General features: G+C 46.3%; 1 protein-coding gene across 1 annotated transcript in view; it reads left to right on the top strand.

Moving 5' to 3' along the window:
- ASB15 (ankyrin repeat and SOCS box containing 15) overlaps window positions 1-20,769 on the top strand; it is a 178,886-nt gene that overhangs the window by 87,671 nt on the left and 70,446 nt on the right. The window contains 2 exon segments of the mRNA XM_086929604.1: window positions 6,351-6,596; window positions 8,418-8,589. Of these exon segments, the coding sequence (XP_086785730.1) occupies window positions 6,351-6,596; window positions 8,418-8,589 (418 nt within the window).

Below are 20,769 nucleotides of genomic sequence, written 5' to 3'. Positions count from 1 at the left end.
TGTGATTTCTTGGTCCTGATTGTCCCAAGTGACACGCTGTGAAATGTGGTGCACAACTAAAGAACAGGCTCCAAGACGTTTGAAGGTAGCCTGATGTGGGGCCTGACGAGGATGTTAGGGAACACGATGTTGCTCCACTCAGGAGGGTGGTGGCAACTTGCTCCCGTCACGGGGAACCGGAGCGAGGGTAGGTTCAGAAGCAAGTTGCCGCCACCCTCCTGAGTGGGGTAACATTGTGCTCCCTAACATCCCCGTCAGGCAGTAGCTCCTGTACAACGGGTCTTCTACACGCCCAGTACAGGACTACTAGGGCCCCACATCAGGCTACCTTCAAAAGTCTTGGAGCCTGTTCTTTAGTTGTGCACCATATTTATTGAAATATTCTTTACAGGATGTTTTAAGGCTCAAACCCACATCTGCCCCATGCTTCCATCGATGCATCCCAGAAGACTTTCCAACACTTCTTGGCTGTGCTTGCTTTCAGAAAGATGTGGAGGATCCTAAACTATCCTTCCCCCCCCATTCCTCCAGAGTCTTGTCCTCCTCCGGCACTCAAAGGGCCGAGCGAAAACTGCCTTCTCCTTAACGCTCGCTTGCTCATTAAGAACAGCATTGTCTTTAAGGAGCTTGTTTTAGATAGGAAACCATCCCGGGTTTTCATCACCGAGACCTGGGCTAAAGACTCTTCTGGCCCTGATCTTGTCGAAGCGGTCCCTGAGGGATACTGCTTAACTCGACAGGAAAGAATAGGCCGTGTTGGTGGTGGCCTGGCTATTCTGTATCAGGACAGGTTCCATTGCCACACCATACCTCTTTCTGACCCTAAGGATGTGTTCCAAGTTTTATACTTTTCCTTGTCCGACTCTTCCAACCCCGCGTTCAATGGGATTCTGGCCTACCGCCCCCCCCGGCCCTAGAGCAGGTTTCGGGCTGAAACTGATGCAGGTTTTGGAACCCTATTTCGGCTGACAAAATCTCACCATCCTAGGTGATTTCAACTTTCACCTAGAGTTACTGGAGGCCCATGACACTATTTCCTTACTGGAAGTAACATCAGCTTGTGGACTCACCCAACTGGTGAATGGACCCACCCACCGAGCGGGACACACGCTCGACAGAATCTTTTCGAATGATCAAAGGCTGACAGTCACCAACCCTTTCCATCTTTCTTGGTCGGACCATCTGGCTGTTCCCTTTAATATGACCAATCTGACCCAGGACTCTGTCAGAAGGGTCCCGAGTACTAGGGAAGTACGAAGGAACTTCAAAAACATCAGGGAAGATTCTTTCCATCCATGGACATCTAGTTTGTCCACCACCCAGGAGACGGACGTTTCCTCAGCGGTCCTTAAGTATGAAAATACCATCTCGGAGGTCCTGGACGTGCTGGCTCCAGCTAGGTCTTGCTATTCAGCCAGGAAAAGACCCTCAGCTCCCTGGTTCTCAGAACAACTTAGGCTTCGTAGACAGGAAGTAAGGAGACAGGAACGCCTATGTCACTCTAGCTGGGACCCTAAGGATAGAGAAGCTCATAAGGTCTTGCTTAAAAACTACAAATTGGAAGTGATTAAGACCAAGCAAGAATACTTCACGGCCCTCACTTCCTCACTTTCGTCTCCTAGAGAGCTTTTCAGGATCGCTGACTCCCTTACCTCCCTTAAGATCCCAGACCCTGTGGTTGCCTCTCAGGAACTGTGCACCAATATAGCTTCCTTCTTTCAGTCCAGGACATTTACATTGCCCTGGAAGCTCAAAGATCCTCTACCGCTGTACCTTCGGTGCCCGCTCCCTTGGAGCCTGATGATGTTGAATCATCCCGTCCTCAGGATCTGGAATCCTTTCCTCCTCTCTTGTCAGGATCTTGAGATCCTGCTTAACAAAACTAAATCTGGCTCTCCGCTAGATGTCTGTCCGCTAAAGATCCTTAAGCAGTGCAGAGAATCCCTCCTTCCCCCACTGGTTGACATCCTGAACAGGGCGATGAAGGAGGGCATTTTTCCCCAGCAGTGGAAAAACGCTGTGGTAAAACCTCTGCTCAAGAAGTCCTCTCTTGACCCTGGGGTATTAAAAAACTTTCGCCACATCTCACTGCTCCCGGCTCCCGCGAAGATGTTAGAAGCCCATCTTAATAAACATCTGGCTGCATTCGTGGAGAGCTCGGGCTGTTTGGATCTTTACCAGCATGGATTCAGGAGGGAACATAGCACCGAGTCTGCCCTCACCATAGTGCTCGATAACATCCGCACTAGGGTCGATGGGGGACAGACCTCCCTCCTGATCCTTTTAGATCTCACAGCGGCCTTCGATACCCTATCTCCCTCGGTGTTAACATCTCGACTGAGGGAGATTGGGGTCCGGGGGTCAGCCCTGGGACTCCTTTCCTCTTTTCTCGATCACAGAGAGCAAAGGGTAATGCTGGGCCCATTTCCTATCTCCATCCCTGTCTGTGCAATGTGGGGTCCCTCAAGGGTCAGCGCTTAGCCCTACCCTTTTTAACATTTATGTGACGCCCCTTGCCAGACTTATTAGATCTTTCGGGATGGAGGTAGTTTCCTACGCGGATGACACCCAGATCCTCGTCTCTCTCTCTCCCAGTCAGTTACGTCGACTGCCGCCAATTTTAGATCTTGTATGGAGGCAGTCGGCCAATGGATGATTCACAATTCATTGAAACTGAATGGGGAGAAGACGGAGGTGATGGTATATGGAGGAAAGGAAGAGATCTGGTCTGCTGAGTGGTGGCCGAACTCACTGGGTGCCTGCCCCGATCCTACCTCCTCTGCAAAAAATCTGGGGGTTATGATTGATCCCACACTTAGTATGTGCCAACAGGTCAACAGGACTATCTCGACCTGTTGGGGGATCATCCACATACTAAGAAAAATCAGGCACTATCTGTCCCTTCAGGCAAGAAAGCAACTAGCCGTCGCACTTCTGGGCTCCCGTCTGGACTACTGCAATGCGCTGTATGCTGGACTGAATAAGAGTCAGCTGCAGCGCTTGCAGGTGGTCCAGAACGCGGCAGCGAGATTTGTTCTCGACTTGCCCAAACGTGCCTCTGCCACCGATGCTCGGAAGCAGCTCCACTGGCTTCCCGTCGGGGATTGCATCCTCTTTAAATCCATGTGTATGGTGTACAAAGCCTTAGCTAAAACTAGCCCTACGGGCATTGGATCTATCCTGTCTCAGTACAACCCCGGCAGGAATCTTCGTTCCTCACATAAACCTCTACTTTCTGTGCCTCGTGTCAGGAAGACAAGATGGGGAGGCAAGGTCGTTTCCAATCTGGCCCCTAAATGGTGGAATGCTCTCCCTCTGGAAGTAAGGTCCCGCCCCACTCTTCAAGCCTTTAGACCTGCTTTAAAGACCCACCTCTTCACACGCGCATACCTGTAGTGGTGCTCTGCAAACTTTTTGATCTGTTTTTGATAGGCGCCTTGACACCTTCGGGTTTAGTTTGCGCGATACAAATTGCTTAATAATAATAATAATAATACACCACATTTCACATAGGTCCTGAAGAAGTGCCACCCGATTCCTTAGGAACAACTAGGCACGATACATGTCCACCCGACCTTAGAGACTGCCCGCTAGGAACATCACATTCCCACAGGGCGTCCATTTCGTTTTTATTTAGGCAGGATCTACCTCCACCATTAAAACTTTTTTTGAGAATAGGACTGACCCTGACCTCTTTTAGATCACCCCTCACGTGCACACAAACCCCCACTGCCCCCAACACCCACATGCACCCAACGGCTTCTTCTAAAAAGATCTCTGACAAAGAGCACCGGAAACTGTGAGCCCGTTGAGCATTGCAGCGCCGTCTCGATGAGTAGCAAGGCCCAATGATGAAGCATGACACCTCTTGGGGTGTGTGAGGGCAACAGGACAAGAGATTTCTTTTCCCCTTCCTCTTCCATCCCCCCTCTAGGAACTGCACTCCCCTTGTAAAACACCTAGGGAATCCCATCAGTGAAAACCTTGCAAAGGCGAGACCTAGGGTAGGAGAACAGGCTAGCCAAAAAGGATTTTCACCAGTTAGTCTACCCGCCAATTGGAGATCTGAGAGTGATGATTTCCAAATTTTTAGAGCAACAATGGTTGAAAGGTGGGGGGAAGCAGTCACTCTTTGCCCCCATATATGTAGTGGAGGAGGAAGTATTTGCCTATGACCCAATATTTGGGCCTGTATTCTGGGGCTGTATAGGCAGTCATTGAGGACCAGTAAATTAAAGGCTCAGTTGTATATCAAATCAGTCATAGCCAACCTCCCAACGTAGGTTGATTTGCAGCATTTTGTGTCACACAATGGGGCCGCAGTTATATATGAAGGCAGTAAGAGCAGAAGAAAAGGATGTTATTGTTTTTGTGTAATCATTTAAAGGAGCACAATGTGCCCTGACAAAGACAGGGTTAGTAAGGACAATTGATGCAGGTTGCCACACAACACAGTCAGTAGGTGAATACAACTATCCACTTTAGTCAGGGTCATTGTGGCACAGAAGCAGATACCCAAGTATTGAAAGCCCATAATTACCATGGTTGTGCCATCCTTACATGCTCCTTCCTCTGTTCAACCCAGTGAGCCAACAGGAAATTGTCCATGTGAAAAATTGGGTTGGTATTTGAGTGGGGTGTTAACCCTGCCAAAGCATAGCCTCAATCCCTGTCAGAGTGAACCACAAAAATCACAAAATTAACCTGTGTTTAACCAGCTGGTAGCTTGGCACAAAATCATTCAAGATTAACTTAGAGGCAATGTGTAAACTATTTATGCAGCACAACAAGGGGAATGTTAAGTTAAAGAAACCTCCTTGTTACAACCCTCGCAAGATACACAATAGATCAACAGATTAGGTGCCAAAGCTAGGAACAACATAGGAACATATCAGCAATTCCAAAGTGTGTTTAAGTTGAATCCTAGCGTGCCCTAGAAATTAACATTCCCCTTGTGGTTTGCATAATCAGGATTGGAGCCTCTATGACTCATTAATTTGAGGCCTGTTTGACAGTTGTCCATGTTATTTATGTATGACAATTCCTTTGTTTACACAATTTTGTTTTTGATATTTCTTTCTCATTTCACTGAATGTATATTTGTATTTTGTGATAAATGTTGTGTTGTATCTCTTGACGCCAAAAACTGGTTTGAAAAATTTGTATAAAAACGATAAGTAAATCAACACAAATGGTTGTCCAACCTAGTGATTTGTTAGACTAGGCTGTGCACCGCGATACAGACTCGAAACTTTCTGAAGGAGGCATTTTCAAACTTGTAACTTAAAATTCGACACCACCATGGGAGACACCAAACATGAAATGTTTACCTGTTCTCAATCAAAAGGTAACATTTAATAAATGTAATAAGGCAACCCAATGTTATCCTGTAGGAGAGGTATGCCTCACATTAGTGAAAAACAAATATAGGAGTTTTTCACTTCTAGGGAAAGTAAAACCTAAAAGTACATGTTCAACGTAAGTACAATGCACCCTTCCTAATGAGCTACCTAGTGCCTACCTTATATGCAATAAAAGGGCTTGGGAAGGGGGAGTTATATATTGCCATGTAGAATTGCCAGTTTAAACTGAATACAGGCTGCAATGGCAGGACTGGGACTTGTTTTAAGGGCTACTTAAGTGAGTGGTACAATAGGTGTTGCAGGCCCACCAGTAGCTTTTAATTTACAGGCCCTCAATATATAGTATACTATTTTACTAGGGATTTATAAGGGAATTAAATATGTCAATTAGGTGTAAGTAAACGTTACCATGTTTTAGGGAGAGAGCACACGTACTTTAGCACTGGGCAGGAATGGTGAAGTGCACAGAATCCCAATGCCAACAAAATAAAAACAGTATAATAGGAGGGTGAAGGCAAACGTTTGGCAGAAGACTACCCTAAGGCTGACAGGTTTAACAGTCTAGTTTTGTTTCAAGTGACACAGAGCCTGGATTGGATCTCAAAAGTGTCAAGGATACTCATAATCACCAGTCCAGAGGTGGGAGAGTGGTGGGCAGGGCATTTGAATGCTCCTAGAGGACCAGATGCGCAGAACGGCACAGTAGATTGCTCCATCCTCCTCCAATATCACCTTTTAGGGCACAGTTCCTTCAACTGTGTTTTGTGCATTTTGTTTTCTGAAAATGTTGCACTGTGCTTCTTTTGAGTTTCAAAACAGATTAGGATTACGGTTTCCTTGCTTTCCATTAGGTGGAGGCTGTTCATAATAAATAAAGGTTGATATCAAAGGGATATACTTGCGGGTATTTAAGAATTACATTTTAAACATATGAAAATTTTGAAATATTTAATACTGGATGCTATTTTTTATCCAACATAGTTCAAGCCACAAAAATAGGATGTTATGAAATGGTGTCAAGCCTTATCAGTCACAGCTGCAGTGTCAACCAACCGTGCGTAAACCGCTGGTCAGCGATGCACGAAATGGCCAAGCAAGGGCGCAAAGACAACATGGCTCTGCTTCTGAAGAATGGCGGCGACATAAACCTGCGGAATGGCGTCGGAGTGACCCCTTTAGGAGTGGCGGCACAGTATGGTCACTGCGATGTACTGGAGTATCTTATTCACAAAGGTACAAATCTCTCAAATGTAAGCAAAATGTATGGAGAAGAATGTTGCTTGCAATGATGACAGCAAAATACCCATTAACGCCATTTTCATCAGTATGAAACATCAAGAGCAGGTCATTATTTTACATGTTACTATTTTGAAAATAGGTTCCTTCTATCATACAAATGATGTGACATATGTCATGGAAATTCTTTAATGTATCTATGCATGTATGTGATATTCCAATATTACAAACCTATGCAGAAGCCAGAGGAGTGCTGGATAAAAAAAAAAAAGGTAAACGATTGATAATAGAGGTAACTAGTTTGTGACCTGTGTATGCCTTCTGGCGTAGTATTCTTTAGAGAGGGGCATCTTAAACTCTTTCCTAAATTTGAAGTAGTGTCGGTTCGTCCTGATGGAAATGGGGGTCCCAGATCTAATGTAGATAGATTAAAAATGCCTGCTGGCTGCTGTGGGGGTGCCGAAACCCACCAGATATAATGAGCTTGTCTGCAAGATAAGCCGGGGTGCTGGTCGTAATTGCTATGAAATTGATGCAGCTGGTTTTGAAAAAGGTGTGCCCTGGCAAGGGTTGCTAATGGAGTCGCATCAGAAAAAAGTTCTTTCTAAAAAGTTAGAAACAGTGGGGTTAATTCATACACGCATTTCGAGATGTATGCATTCAGTATAACATTGGAGCTTTTGTTTATTTTGCTGCTACCTTCCCGTTACTAATTATGTTTATTTATGCACTTTTTGATGGGTTTATATGTTGCAGTTAATGTACAGAGGTGTTATCTATAGTGGGGATGCAGGGACCATGGCTGCTATGCTGAGGTTGATATATAGGTGTGTTTACATTGGTTATATGGTGTCTCCTCAACCCCTTTTTTGGGTGTTTGATATGCTGTATACTATGAGAAGTTATTTCAACTTGATATCACATCATCTCTTTGATCTTTTATATTATGGTCCTATCCAGTTATATAGCCAAATTAACATTGTGAGATCAATTGCAAGTACTAGCTTCATGTTTCAATTATACCAATGCATGCTTATCAATATTTTAGATATAATCCCACAATAGGTATTTATTTATGTATTTCACGTAGTTTTACACTTATATATCCCATATTTATTTATTCACATCTATATGTATTTATACAGTGATGTATTTTGATTAATGGCTAGCGGAAGATGTCTTTATGCAAGATTGACATTATGGATCCATTCAGTAGAACATCTCCACAACTATACATTGAGTCCCTGGTTTTAACCTTTGGGTGGAGATTACTTACCCAATTATCCCTGATATTTGACCCACAATGCACTTAATGTAATATATAAGCTAATAATGACATTATTCTCTATATTCATTGCAATTGCGCCATTTAGAATTGGGCTTTATTAGATGTGGTAAGTATGTTTTTTATGTTTATGCACCACGTGATGACTATAAATTAATGTTCAAGTCGCGCAGAGCGTATGTGATCAAGGGCAGCACTGGCCGAAACGAGTCATGCGGACATAACTAATAAAAACAGAGTAAAACACACTAGTGTCTTTGCCCGTTTCTTGGAGGAGGTTACGAGTTGTGTGTGTAAATATGTATATATATATATCACCCAAAAAACTTAACCTCCTCCAAGAGAGGAGTTACATAGATGAGCAGTTAAGAATGGTAAATCCATACTTACCTATATATATACTTAATGTGTCTATATACAGGCCATCAAAAATTTGGCCACAATATTTTTGTAGCATATTAGGCACTCAGTACTCTGGCACCATGCCGCGATGTGCATGCAGAGATAAGGTAATGCTCTCTCTCTTCCTCTAGGTGGTGATGTGTATGCCGTGACAAATGATGGGGCCTCTCTGCTGCATGATGCAGCTAAAGGCGGCAATCCAGACTGCGTAGCTCTTGTGCTAGCCTATGGCGGAAGCGGTAACATACCGGACAGAGAAGGGTACCTCCCCATACATAAAGCTGCCTATGGAGGACATTATCTGTAAGTAAAGAAACTGGGCAAAGCACTTCTTAGAGACATGAAAGGATGCATGCAGTGAGTTGGAGGCTCAAACATAAGGACTTACACTTCTCAGCAGTAACGGTTCCTGGAGGGAGTGGTGAGGGCGGTGAGGCGAGGCGGGGGAGGGGCGGGGGTCTAGTAAACCACGTAATACAGCTGAACGTGGGAAAATACATAAATAAAAAAATTTATTACACTGTGCACACTACATCACCAATGGCTGGCTGCATCGCCAGCTACTGCTGACAAGTGTAGTTCGCATTTTTAAAAGAACCCACTGCTGTAAACTCAGTGGCCGAAGGTACAGAATATAGCTTCTCAGTAACATTACTGTGGAACATCCAGGAAAACGATACCTCATTTTTCACTCAACACGCTACACTAATAGTAACAGCATTGTAAGTGATGGCTCCTTTGTGTTTCCGTGAGTGCCTGATCTCACGCATCCAAAACAAATCCATCCTTCTATTTAAACCCCGTCTGGCTGGGCCAAGCATCTACTTTTTTGGCTAAGGTTCCTCCTCCATTTTCATTTCATGTTGTATCTGTTTCATTGCATGAGGATTTCCCTTCTTTTTCAGTGCACATCTGACTCCTATTTGATCTTCTCCCTTACCCTCTTCTGCTTTATGATCCAGTTACTTCCATTTCATTACCCACCATTACTTCCCTTCCATGAGTGTTTGCCAGTTCCTTCCCTTTTCATCAGCACAGTTTCTTTCCTTCCAACAGTGTGCTCCAGTTCCTTCCCTTCCACCATTATGCTGTATTTCCATTTTGTTCCTGCATAATATACATTGTTAACTCCTTTAGAAGATAGAGGAGTAGATTACTCCTCTACTGTTGATGAACCAGAGCATTGATAACTACTTTAGAAGAGAGTTGTAGATTACTCCTCTAGTGTTGATGAACCAGAGCATTATTAATGCATTTAGAAGAGAGAGGTGTAGATTACTCCTCTACTGTTGATGAATCAGAGCATTGTTAACTCCTTTAGAAGAGAGGTGTAGGTTACTCCTCTACTGTCGATGAACCAGAGCATTATTAACTCATTTAGAAGAGAGGTGTAGGTTACTCCTCTACTGTCGATGAACCAGAGCATTATTAACTCATTTAGAAGAGGTGTAGGTTACTCCTCTTTTGTCGATTAACCAGAGCATTATTAACTGCTTTAGAAGAGAGGTGTAGGTTACTCCTCCAGGGTATTAGAGTAATCCCGCTTGGAGGAGTTGAGAAGAAGCTTCACACTTCTGATCACCCTCTGATGTTAATTGCATGAGAAAATCACGGAGGTGAGAAGTGCCGTAAAGGAAAGTGAGTCGAATGTCATTTGCAGGATCCGGCAAATTTTTTCCCTACTTTTATATTAATTTGGTTTTGTAAAGTGCACATGTTCCATGTACCACTTCTTAGGATCATCCTAGATATTAAACACATGAACAACATACACGTTTAAGCTTGTAAGAGAAATGTTTTGAGCTGTTTCCTCTGTGTGTGTGTGTGTGTGTGTGGGTGTGGGTGTGTGTGTGTGTGTGTGTGATAGACATGACAACGTGAGCCGGAAAAGCTCTGTCAAACACCTCCTTCTCCTGTTTAAATGGGTAGGGAGTAGACCAGAGCAGGGACGGACTGCCTACCGGGCGTTTTGGAATGCTGCTGAGCTGAGGGCTGATTTCATTGATGGGGACCTGCGTGTACTGAACAAAACTCCTTTTGCTTTAATTATTTCGAAGTACACACAGGTCTCCATGAACGAAATCAGTCCCCACCGCAGTGAAATCAGCCCCCAGCTCGGCAGAATTCCAAAACGCCCAGCCCTGGACCAGAGACAGAACGTAGCCTTTGAATAGAAACTTAGGTCCAATCTATAGGTTGGTGGGAGGGAACTCCATCACAGTGGGGGCGGAGTTCCCTCCCTGCCACTATAGTGGTGCATCTGCCAGATTTATATGCAGGTGGGTACGTTTGGCCACGTTGGAACTACTCCCTCTCCATCATGGCCAAACTTCTCCAATGGCCCTGCATAGTAAGGGCCATTAGAAGTTGACCTGTCATTCTGATCACCTAATTTAGATGGGCGGAATGAAAGATCAGTTGTCACTGCCATCACCACCAGGAAAACCCTTGCAGTATGGGGCAGTTAAAAAAAGCTACATGCTCCTCTTTCCTTGTGACAGGTCTCGCATGGCGAAAGGGGCATTGAAGTTTTTATTTTCAAAAATAAAATCCCATTTCAAGTTTTTTTATTTTTAATATTAAAAACAGAAATTGATGGAGCCCTGCTCGAAACAGAAAAATGCATTGACAGAAACTACCATTACTTAATGCCTGCCAGCTTGATGGTCATTTATAACTTTGGTGGGCGGTCCCTCCACCAGAGCGATGGAGTAATTTACTTCATTGCCCTGGAAGAACAGGCCGTCCACCCAAATATAAATCAGACCCTTAATGCTATATCTTTTAGATAGGTTTTGGCTATTCTGATATGTACTTATAACAATATATCTTCTCGAGTCTGTTCTTATGTTTGATGAGCCTTGAAGGGATCTAGAATAAGTGAGTGCTTACCACATTCGACCAATTCACAATTACAATACTTGTCCTGATTAAATCCTATTGGGAGTACAACCCTTAAGGACTAGAACCCTCACTCACCCTTGGGTGACATGCTTCATCATGAATGTTGGATTTATAGAGCGCGTGGTTACCCTGGAGCGTCCCAGCGCTGTACCACTGGGGAACCCGTCCTGGCTTTCCCTGTGAGATGGTCCCTTTACTGGGCCTCCGCAAGGTGAAGCCAGGCGTCCCCGGCGGTGATGGGGCCGGAGTTAGAGATTAAGCAACCTATTGCCCAGAGTTGCAGCGTGGGACCCCATTGTTAGAGTGGCACCGAGGCGAGATTTATCGGGCCCGCTGGCATTGGTCCTGCACCCGGCCACGTCAGAAATCGAACCCTGGTCCCGGGCTGACCTCAGCCTCCGGGTCTGCCGCCTCTAACCGTTGAGCCACACTTCTCCACCATGTGGGTTCCTCCTTACCAGCAAGAAGACCTAGTCTTGCGGGGAGCTACGACTTTCGGGATTTTAATGAAAGAGAAGATATTTTCTTAGTATGTTGTAATAGGTAGGAAAATATATCCCATATGAGAGCTAGTAGGGTAAAGTAATTGCAGTGCAGTAAAGAGTGATTAAGCAAATGTGTAAATAAAAGTGTATTAAAACTGTCTAGATCGATACACTAAACAGTTTTATTCACGTGTTCAATCTGACAGGATTAAAAACAGGGCAATTAAGTAGTGTGGATTTAAACTACTTAAGGTCGACATGTTTCAGCCATGTGATCTTCCATTAGTATTGGTGGCTTTCTTCAGGACCTAAAAAAGATGTAAATATGCTACTGCCATTAAGTGTATAATAAACAAAAAGTGATAAATATATATACTAAACCAGTATTCCTGTGGCGTGATACCTGGTAATATCGTGTTTATCTAGAGCCAAGAAAATAAGGAAAAATGTATATATACACTCACACAGATCCCTTCATATAAAGTGCTCTTATTTCTGACATTATCCATTGTCAATTGTTATTGAATATCTCAACATTTGTTTTCAACTTACCCTCATAGGTAGGATAACAAACTTCACCTCAACCTGGCAGGCAGCTGCGGAAGGAGGCCCCGCACTGCGGAAAAAAATAGAAGTAATAAGATCTTCTGATATAAAGTTATTAGCGCTTTATAAAACCAAAACATAACTGCTGTATGCCACCAAAAAATGGGGTGCATCCAGTTAATACACCGCCTAGTGTTGGGTCCGGATGATTGCACATTGTTGTCCTGGAAGAGTCTTCGAAGTATCACGAGATAGGTGGCTCCTCCCCTGGACTACAGTGTGCATGGGCATCGACTCCATCCCCAGATTGTTTTTTTCCGCCATCGGGTTCGGATGTGTTTCGGTTCCCTCTGTCAGAATCGATAGTTGTTTTACTTATTTTACTTGAGACCAAAAGGTCTTTAGGACTCGCGTCGGTATTGTCTATCGTTCGGGTTCGTTTGTTTCATCGACTCCGAACCAACACTGCCCTTCCGCGTGCTTTCGGCGCGGACGGGCCTACACGACGCTCCAGACTACCTTCATCATGGAACGAAGTCCATTTAAGAGGTGCCCGGTGTGTGCCTCAAAGTACCCACATATCGACGTGCACCCAGTGTGCAATAAGTGCTTGTCGCCGGACCACGACGAGGCCAAGTGTATGGACTGCTCCAAGTTCTGGTCGAAAAAGACACTCCAGCTCCGCCGAGCTGCAAGACTGCAGGCCCAGCGCTCGGCACCCCCTCCGACGGACATCTTCGACACGGAGGATGTCGGCGACGACACTATCCAGGATATCACATAATCTAACCCGGCGTCGGAGGGCGAGGACGACTACGACGCGGAAGACGAGGATTTCGAGGAAGTCGTCGAGGAGGTAGGGGACGACGAAGGGGCCATTGCCACCGTAGAGGATAGCTCGGAAGAGGAGCTTCCTCACACTGACTCCGGGGCCAGCCACCATTCTAAGGCCCAGGCCGAGGGATCGCCTTCGGGCCTTACCCAAAGCCTTGATTCCCGTCCCACGGCTCCGCCTTCCGGCCCGGCCACGGACATTGATACGGCACCACTCACGGTACAGAAACCGAAAGTGAAACCATCGGTCTCGGCGCCAGACATATCGAAAGCGCAAGTCGCACTGGTCGGGTCGAAGACTTCGGAGGCCTCGGCGCCGAAGAAATCCAAGATGGCCGTCGAGCTCAAGAGCCACGCCAAAATGGCCAACCCAAAGACTACGGTGTCGAAGCCGAAGGTAAAGGCGGCCGACGTGGCTGCGTCGGCGCCGAAGTTGGTCGACGCACTTAAGAGTCGCATCGATACCAAAAAGGTCGACTACCATAAGAAGACCACGAAGAAGCTGCAGGACGACCCCAAGTCTCTCACTGCCCCGCTTCCGCTCGTCAGGGCCAAGGGGGCAGCTGCGTCGGCTCCGAAGACTGCGTCATTGGTCGCCGTCCCAAAACCAGCTTCAGAAGACTCTCTCGAACCAGTGCGTCCCTCCGCCTCGTTCACTAAAAAGGTCACAGAGTCCCTTCAGCGTATTAGGGAGGGGGCCGCGGCAGTTGAGCCGAAGGACACTGTGCCGCCCAAGCCTATCCAAAAAACGGTGAAATCGACAACGCCAATTCTGTTCACGTTGCCGCCAAAGACGGCGCCGAAGGCTTTCACGGCAAAACCTGGGGCCGGTGTGCCCTTGAAGTTATCGTCGACGCCGAAGGCATCGTTGGTGGTTCCAAGCCCACGCCACCAACCACTGGCAGAAAAGGAGCGTCGAGAAGTGATCATCGACGCCAACACAGGCAAGCTCTCTCTCCTTAAAAGGAAGATCACCCCTGAACCGGCATTAGAACATTTCCAGATCCCACTTAAGAGAAAGATGGACTCTGCTGGTGCCTCTGCCCCTATGGAGCCTGCATCACCACAAGGCCATGAACTTTCACCCACTCATTCTAATGTTGAGGAGGGTGATGGTGAGGATGAGTATGCCTATCCAGTCTACTCAGACCCAGAAGATGTGACTGAGCCTTGGTCTGCTGGTGGCGACCCTGGAGACCCACATTCAGGACAGGAGCCTCAGCTTTTTTCAGCAAAGACTTCCCCAACTGAGGACTCTGCAGCTTTCAATGCTCTGATTGAAAGAGCGGCAGCCAATCATGACGTCTATCTCCATGCCGACCCAGTAGACGTCGATTTTCTTTTTGACACCTTTTCAGTCGCTGAAAAAACTGTAAAGACTTTGCCAATGCTAAAAGGGGTGTTGAAACATGCGCCAGAGGTCTTTAAGGAGCCCACCCGAGCAAGAGTCGTCAACTCGCGTATTGACAAGAAGTACAAGGCAACGCCCACTGATCCAACATACATCAAAGGACAGTTGCCTCTGGATTCCTTAGTTGTCTCCAATGCTCGCAAAAGAGCCAACTCACAGACTACGGGTGATGCTCCTCCCCCAGACAAGGAATCAAAAGTGTTTGAGGCTTCGGGGAAACGTGTTGCTGCGCAGGCAGCCAACATATGGCGCATATCCAACACACAGGCGCTACTTGCGCGGTACGACAGGGCACACTACGACACTCTAGAGACCCTTCTACAGCACTTGCCAGATCAATATAAGGAAGCAGCAGAAATGTTGATACAGGAGGGGAAGCTTATCACCAATGCTTCAATTAAGTGCGCTCTGGATGTGGCCGACACCTCCTCAAGAGCAATAAACACTAGTGTTCTACTGCGTAGACATGCATGGCTCAGAATATCCGGTTTCAAACCAGATATTCAAACTACCATCCTGAACCAAACTGTCAACCCAGACCACCTGTTTGGCCCAGAAGTTGATACCACCCTCGAGAAAATGAAAAAGGACACCGACACTGCTAAGTCTATGGGTGCCTTGCAGTCCCAGCAGTTTCGGGGTGGTTCCTTTCGTCGCTCCAATAATAGAGGCACCTCGAGGGGTCAACTGTCACAGTCAACGCAATTCTATAAGAGTAACACCCAACCCTCCTATACCAACAAGGGTCGGGGTGGATACCGTGGCAACCACGTCAAAGGCAGAGGACGTGGTAATAACAGCTCCTGGTCCTCCACCGCCAACAAACAGTGACGCCTTGTCACTGCCCCCCGACCACGCAACACCGGTCTGGGGGAGACTCCAGCAGTTCCTGCCCGTGTGGAAGTCCATCACCACGGACAGGTGGGTCAGATCTCTTATCCAATATGGTTATTGTCTGGAGCTTACATCCACTCCACCCAACATACCCCCAAAGAGCCGTCCTATGTCCGGCGAGCACTTGCACTTGTTGCAGCAGGAAGTCAACGTCATGCTGCAAAAAGGAGCAATAGAGCTCGTGCCCCTGCAGGAAAGAGGTACAGGGGTTTACTCCCTGTACTTTCTGATTCCAAAGAAGGACGGATCCCTCAGGCCCATCCTAGACCTCAGGCCTCTCAACTTTTACATTCTGTCAGAACATTTCCATATGCTCACGCTGCAGCAGGTTCTCCCACTGCTTCAGCAAGGGGACTTCCTGGCAACTCTGGACCTCAAGGATGCGTACTTTCACATTCCACTGCATCCTTCACACAGAAAGTACCTCAGGTTCACCATTCAAAACCAGCGCTACCAGTTCAAGGTTTTGCCTTTTGGGGTCACCACAGCGCCCAGGGTCTTCACAAAGTGCCTAGCGACGGTGGCGGCGCATCTGAGACGTCAGAACATCCACGTCTACCCCTATCTGGACGACTGGCTCATTCAAGCTAAGTCGGCCCAGCAGTGCGCCGACCACGTGTCCCACACCATTCACCTTCTGCAAGATCTGGGGTTCTCACTGAATTACCCAAAGTCCCATCTCCAGCCCGCCCACATACGGCAGTATCTGGGTGCGACCATAAACACTCTGGCGGCCACTGCGCAGCCGAATTCAGTGAGAGTCAACAGCATTCAGTCTCTGATCCAAAGATTCAGACCTCAACACTCGCTTCCAGCAAGAGTGTTCATGCAGTTGATAGGCATGATGGCCTCCTGCATCTCCATAGTCCCGCACGCGAGACTACATATGCGTCCGCTTCAGAAGTGCTTAGCACGTCAGTGGACTCAGGCTCACGGGCAGTTAAAAGACCTAGTGTTGGTGAGCGGTCGGGCATACAACTCTCTGCATTGGTGGAATCCGCAAAACCTTTGCAAGGGCCGACCGTTTCAAGAGCCTGTGCCGCAGATTATCCTGACGACGGACGCTTCTCTCCAGGGATGGGGAGCGCATGTACTCCAATACACAGTGCAGGGACTATGGACGCTACAGCAGAAGAAGATGCACATCAATGTTCTGGAACTGATGGCTATCTTCATGGCCTTGATGGCATTTAAAGTACATCTGTGCAACAAGGTCGTGTTGATCCGGACGGACAACATGACGGCCATGTACTACATTCAGAAGCAGGGGGGCACACACTCTCCGCAGCTGTCTCATCTGGCTCAGAGCATGTGGAAGTGGGCCATTCAGAGGAACGTTTTCCTCATGGCAGAACATCTCCCAGGCAAGGACAATCAAATGGCGGACCTGCTCAGCAGGCACAGCCATCAAATGCACGAGTGGGAGATACATCCATCAGTACTCCAACCGTACTTCCAAAGGTGGGGTCATCCAGAGATCGACCTGTTCGCCACAAGGGAGAACGCAAAATGCCAAAGCTTCGCCGCCAGGTTCCCACACCCGCAATCGCAGGGCAATGCGATATGGATAAACTGGTCAGGCAGATTTGCGTACGCTTTTCCCCCAGCACCTCTGATACCACTGGTGGCGCGCAAGCTCAGGCAGCACTCGATGACTCTCATCCTAGTTGCTTCAACGTGGGCTCGCCAACCATGGTACACCACGTTTCTGGAACTTTCCGTGGTACCGCATCAAAGGCTTCATCTCACACCCAGCCTTCTGACGCAGAGCCATGGCGACATTCAGCACCCAGATCCGCAACAGCTCAACCTGGCGATCTGGCTCCTGAAGTCCTAGAGTTTGGCTACCTTAACCTTCCTCCCAATTGTATGGACATCATTCGGGAGGCTAGGAAGCCCACTACTAGAGCATGTTATGCGGCAAAATGGAAACGGTTTGTCATCTATTGCGCAAACCACAACATTGATCCACTAGATGCTTCTATTCAGAACATCATCTCTTACCTGTTCCATCTATACAAGTGTAATCTGGCATATACTTCCATTCGCATTCACCTGTCTGCGATGGCCGCATACCTCCAAAATAGACAGCACCTTTCGCTTTTCAAAGTGCCTGCCATCAAAGCTTTTCTGGAAGGCCGCAAAAGAGTCATTCCGCCACGGACTCCACCAGCTCTTGAATGGAACCTCAATGTGGTTCTTACAAGACTGATGGGTCCTCCCTTCGAGCCACTACATTCCTGCGAGATTCAGTTCTTGACATGGAAAGTGGCTTTCCTTGTAGCAATTACATCGCTACGGAGGGTTAGTGAACTGCAAGCCCTCACAATCCAAGAGCCTTTCTTCCAAGTTCATTCAAACAGGGTAGTGCTCCGCACTAACCCTAATTTTCTACCCAAGGTTGTGTCTCAGTTCCACATCAACCAAACCATTGAGTTGCCGGTGTTCTTTCAAAATCCAGAGTCACTGGCGGAGCGGATGCTCCACACCCTTGACGTTAAACGGGCCCTAATGTATTCCATTGATAGGACCAAGGATTTTAGAAAGACTAAGCAGCTTTTTGTTGCCTTTGCGCCACATCACAAAGGTAACCCTATTTCCAAGGCTGGTATTGCTAGGTGGATCGTGAAATGTATTCAAATCTGCTATGCAAAGGCAAAACGCACTCTTACAATTCCACCAAGAGCCCACTCCACCAGAAAGTTGGGGGCCTCTATGGCTTTCCTTGGAAACATTCCCTTAGAGGACATATGTAGAGCAGCCACATGGTCTACCACAAATACATTTACTAAGCATTACTGTGTAGACGTGCACTCCAAACGGCAGGCAGCTGTATGGCAGGCTGTTCTCAAAACACTTTTCCAAACTGCTGCAGCTGGCACGGGCGGCCGCCGCTAATGGAGGGACTGCTATGTATTCTATGCACAGATATGAATTCAGCAGCCCACATGCCTCGAACTGCAAATGCTACTTACCAGTATGCATCTGTTCTTGGCATGTAGGGCTGCTGACATTCATATCGACCGCCCTCCTACCCGTCGCCTGTAGCAGCTGCAGTGTGCACATATCATTTCATGGCATGGTCATCATTCACTGAGTTTCACTCCATCTTGGCCACAATGGCTAAAAACAATCTGGGGATGGAGTCGATGCCCATGCGCACTGTAGTCCAGGGGAGGAGCCACCTATCTTGTGATACTTCGAAGACTCTTCCAGGACAACAATGTGCAATCATCCGGACCCAACACTAGGCGGCGATCTATGCACAGATATGAATGTCAGCAGGCCTACATGCCAAGAACAGATACATACTGGTAAGTAGCATTTGCAATCTCAGGTGGATATTCACCTTGAAAGGCCCATTAACTTGATGCAACCAGTATTTTGTGTATCAATTAATTTATTATTGCACCAAAAATTGGGTCATTCAATCCTATGCCTGAGGTCCTGACTTAATATCACATTACCAAAGGCAACAGAGCTAAAGTATATAGATAGCAAGCTCTAGTTACTACCATGTTGTAATGCTTTCTCTCAGGCATCTAGGTTTTGTAAAACGATTCCTACTATTAATTAGAAAGATAAGGAATATGCAGTTAGATAAATGCAGAAATTCCCCCTCGGTGTTATAAGTAGGTAAAAATAGGTAAAAAAACAAAGACAGCATCCAGCTTAGTAACCCTTACCTCTCCGTCGGTACCTCGTTGTGGATGTAGAGTCTGCCTCGGGAGGTAAGATACTGGCTTGCTAAGCTGGTTTATGTAGTGTCTTGATTACCAAACAAATTGCCTCGCGGTGGTCGGGGACCTTTTCTTAGAGGTTTAAATGAATGCCTGCTTCAAGGAGAAACACGAGAGCATGCGCGATGGCGGAACGCTATATTTCGCGCATGCTCGTTGCTCACCGTATTTTAGAATCAGTGTCTTAGAAGCTTCATAAGGGGTATATATGTAAACGCTATGCCCTTCCCGCGTATTGTATCCTACTTGTTGACTACTTGGTGGCAACGAAAGAGCACACGCGATTACAAGACAATGTTTTCTCGCGCATGCGCGTTGTCACAGTTTTCTTCGGCGCTGCTCTAACTTTCAAAATAAGTGCCCAGATTTATCTGCGTAGGTCGTATATTAGATCCCAGTGTGACCGTCATCATTGTAGCCTGGTTGTTTCTAGAGTATGAGACCCTCAACCAAACATCTGAAAGAAGTATGCGCTACTTGATTGCGCATGCGCAAACTCAATATTTTGTGATATAGTGCCCCATGTGATACTCCTATAAATACCTGTGCTACAATCATTTTTACAGGCAACCAGCTCCACAGCAAGGGGCATATTGCATTTCACATTCATTCTTAGACCCAAAAAGGGGGCCAGCATTGTATTCTTAGTCAATTTTGCAGGCAAAAAGCTCCACAGCAAGGGGCAAATTGCATTGTCATTAATTCTTAGCCTGAAAAGGGGGCAGGGGCCAGCGTTATATTCTTTGTCTATGAACCAGGTATTATTTTGCCTCTTAATGATATATCATTATTGCTTTAGCACCAAAACGCTGCATATCTTAATGTAGGCTGTAATGATTTCTTTAGTAATGGAAAAGGGGCCCAGTTGTTTCATGAGTATGCAAACAGTACACTACATGTTAACATAGGGAGATAGTTGCTATATTTCGCCCAATCTGTAAAAAAGGCACATCCTTAAAATATTGGAAAAATTATGAAAGGGCTAGTCATGGAATCTCGTCATTTAGACCGTGTATGTCTGTTTTTAATCTAAAGATCCATCTCTGCTCACGTCGCAACAGGAATTTCGAGACATCGCTGATATGTGTTGGAATCCATGGTTGTTCCAGAACGATCCATCTTAGATCAGTTTCTGTGTGATTATGATCCAGAAAATGATTAGTCATTTTGGTTGAACGCTTTTTGCACCTTATCGTGCTCTTGTGTTTTTTTATTCTTGTTTTTATTTTTCGCGTTGTCATGCCGACATACTGCAGCTTACACGGACACCAAATTAAATATATCAGTCTCTCAGTGTTACAATTTGTGTGCTTGAGAATTTTCCACAGTCTTTCAGTATCAATATCTACCTCTAATGTCTTTTCTGTTTGGGGACACACTGTACATGTGCCCTTTCATAATTTTTCCAGTATCTTAAGGATGTGCCTTTGTTACAGATTGGGAGAAATATAGCAACTATGTCCCTAAGTTAACATGTAGTGTACAGTTTGCATACTCATGAAACAACCGGGCCCCTTTTCCATTACTAAAGAAATCATTACAGCCTACATTAAGATATGCATCGTTTAGTGCTAAAGCAATAATGATATATCATTAAGAGGCATAATAATACCTGGTTGATGGACAAAGAATATAACGCTGGCCCCTGCCCCCTTTTCAGGCTAAGAAT

The sequence above is a fragment of the Lissotriton vulgaris genome, chromosome 1_1 (genome assembly GCF_964263255.1).
Source record: "Lissotriton vulgaris chromosome 1_1, aLisVul1.2, whole genome shotgun sequence".
Taxonomy (NCBI): domain Eukaryota; kingdom Metazoa; phylum Chordata; class Amphibia; order Caudata; family Salamandridae; genus Lissotriton; species Lissotriton vulgaris.
This window is presented reverse-complemented; position numbering and strand designations above follow the sequence as displayed.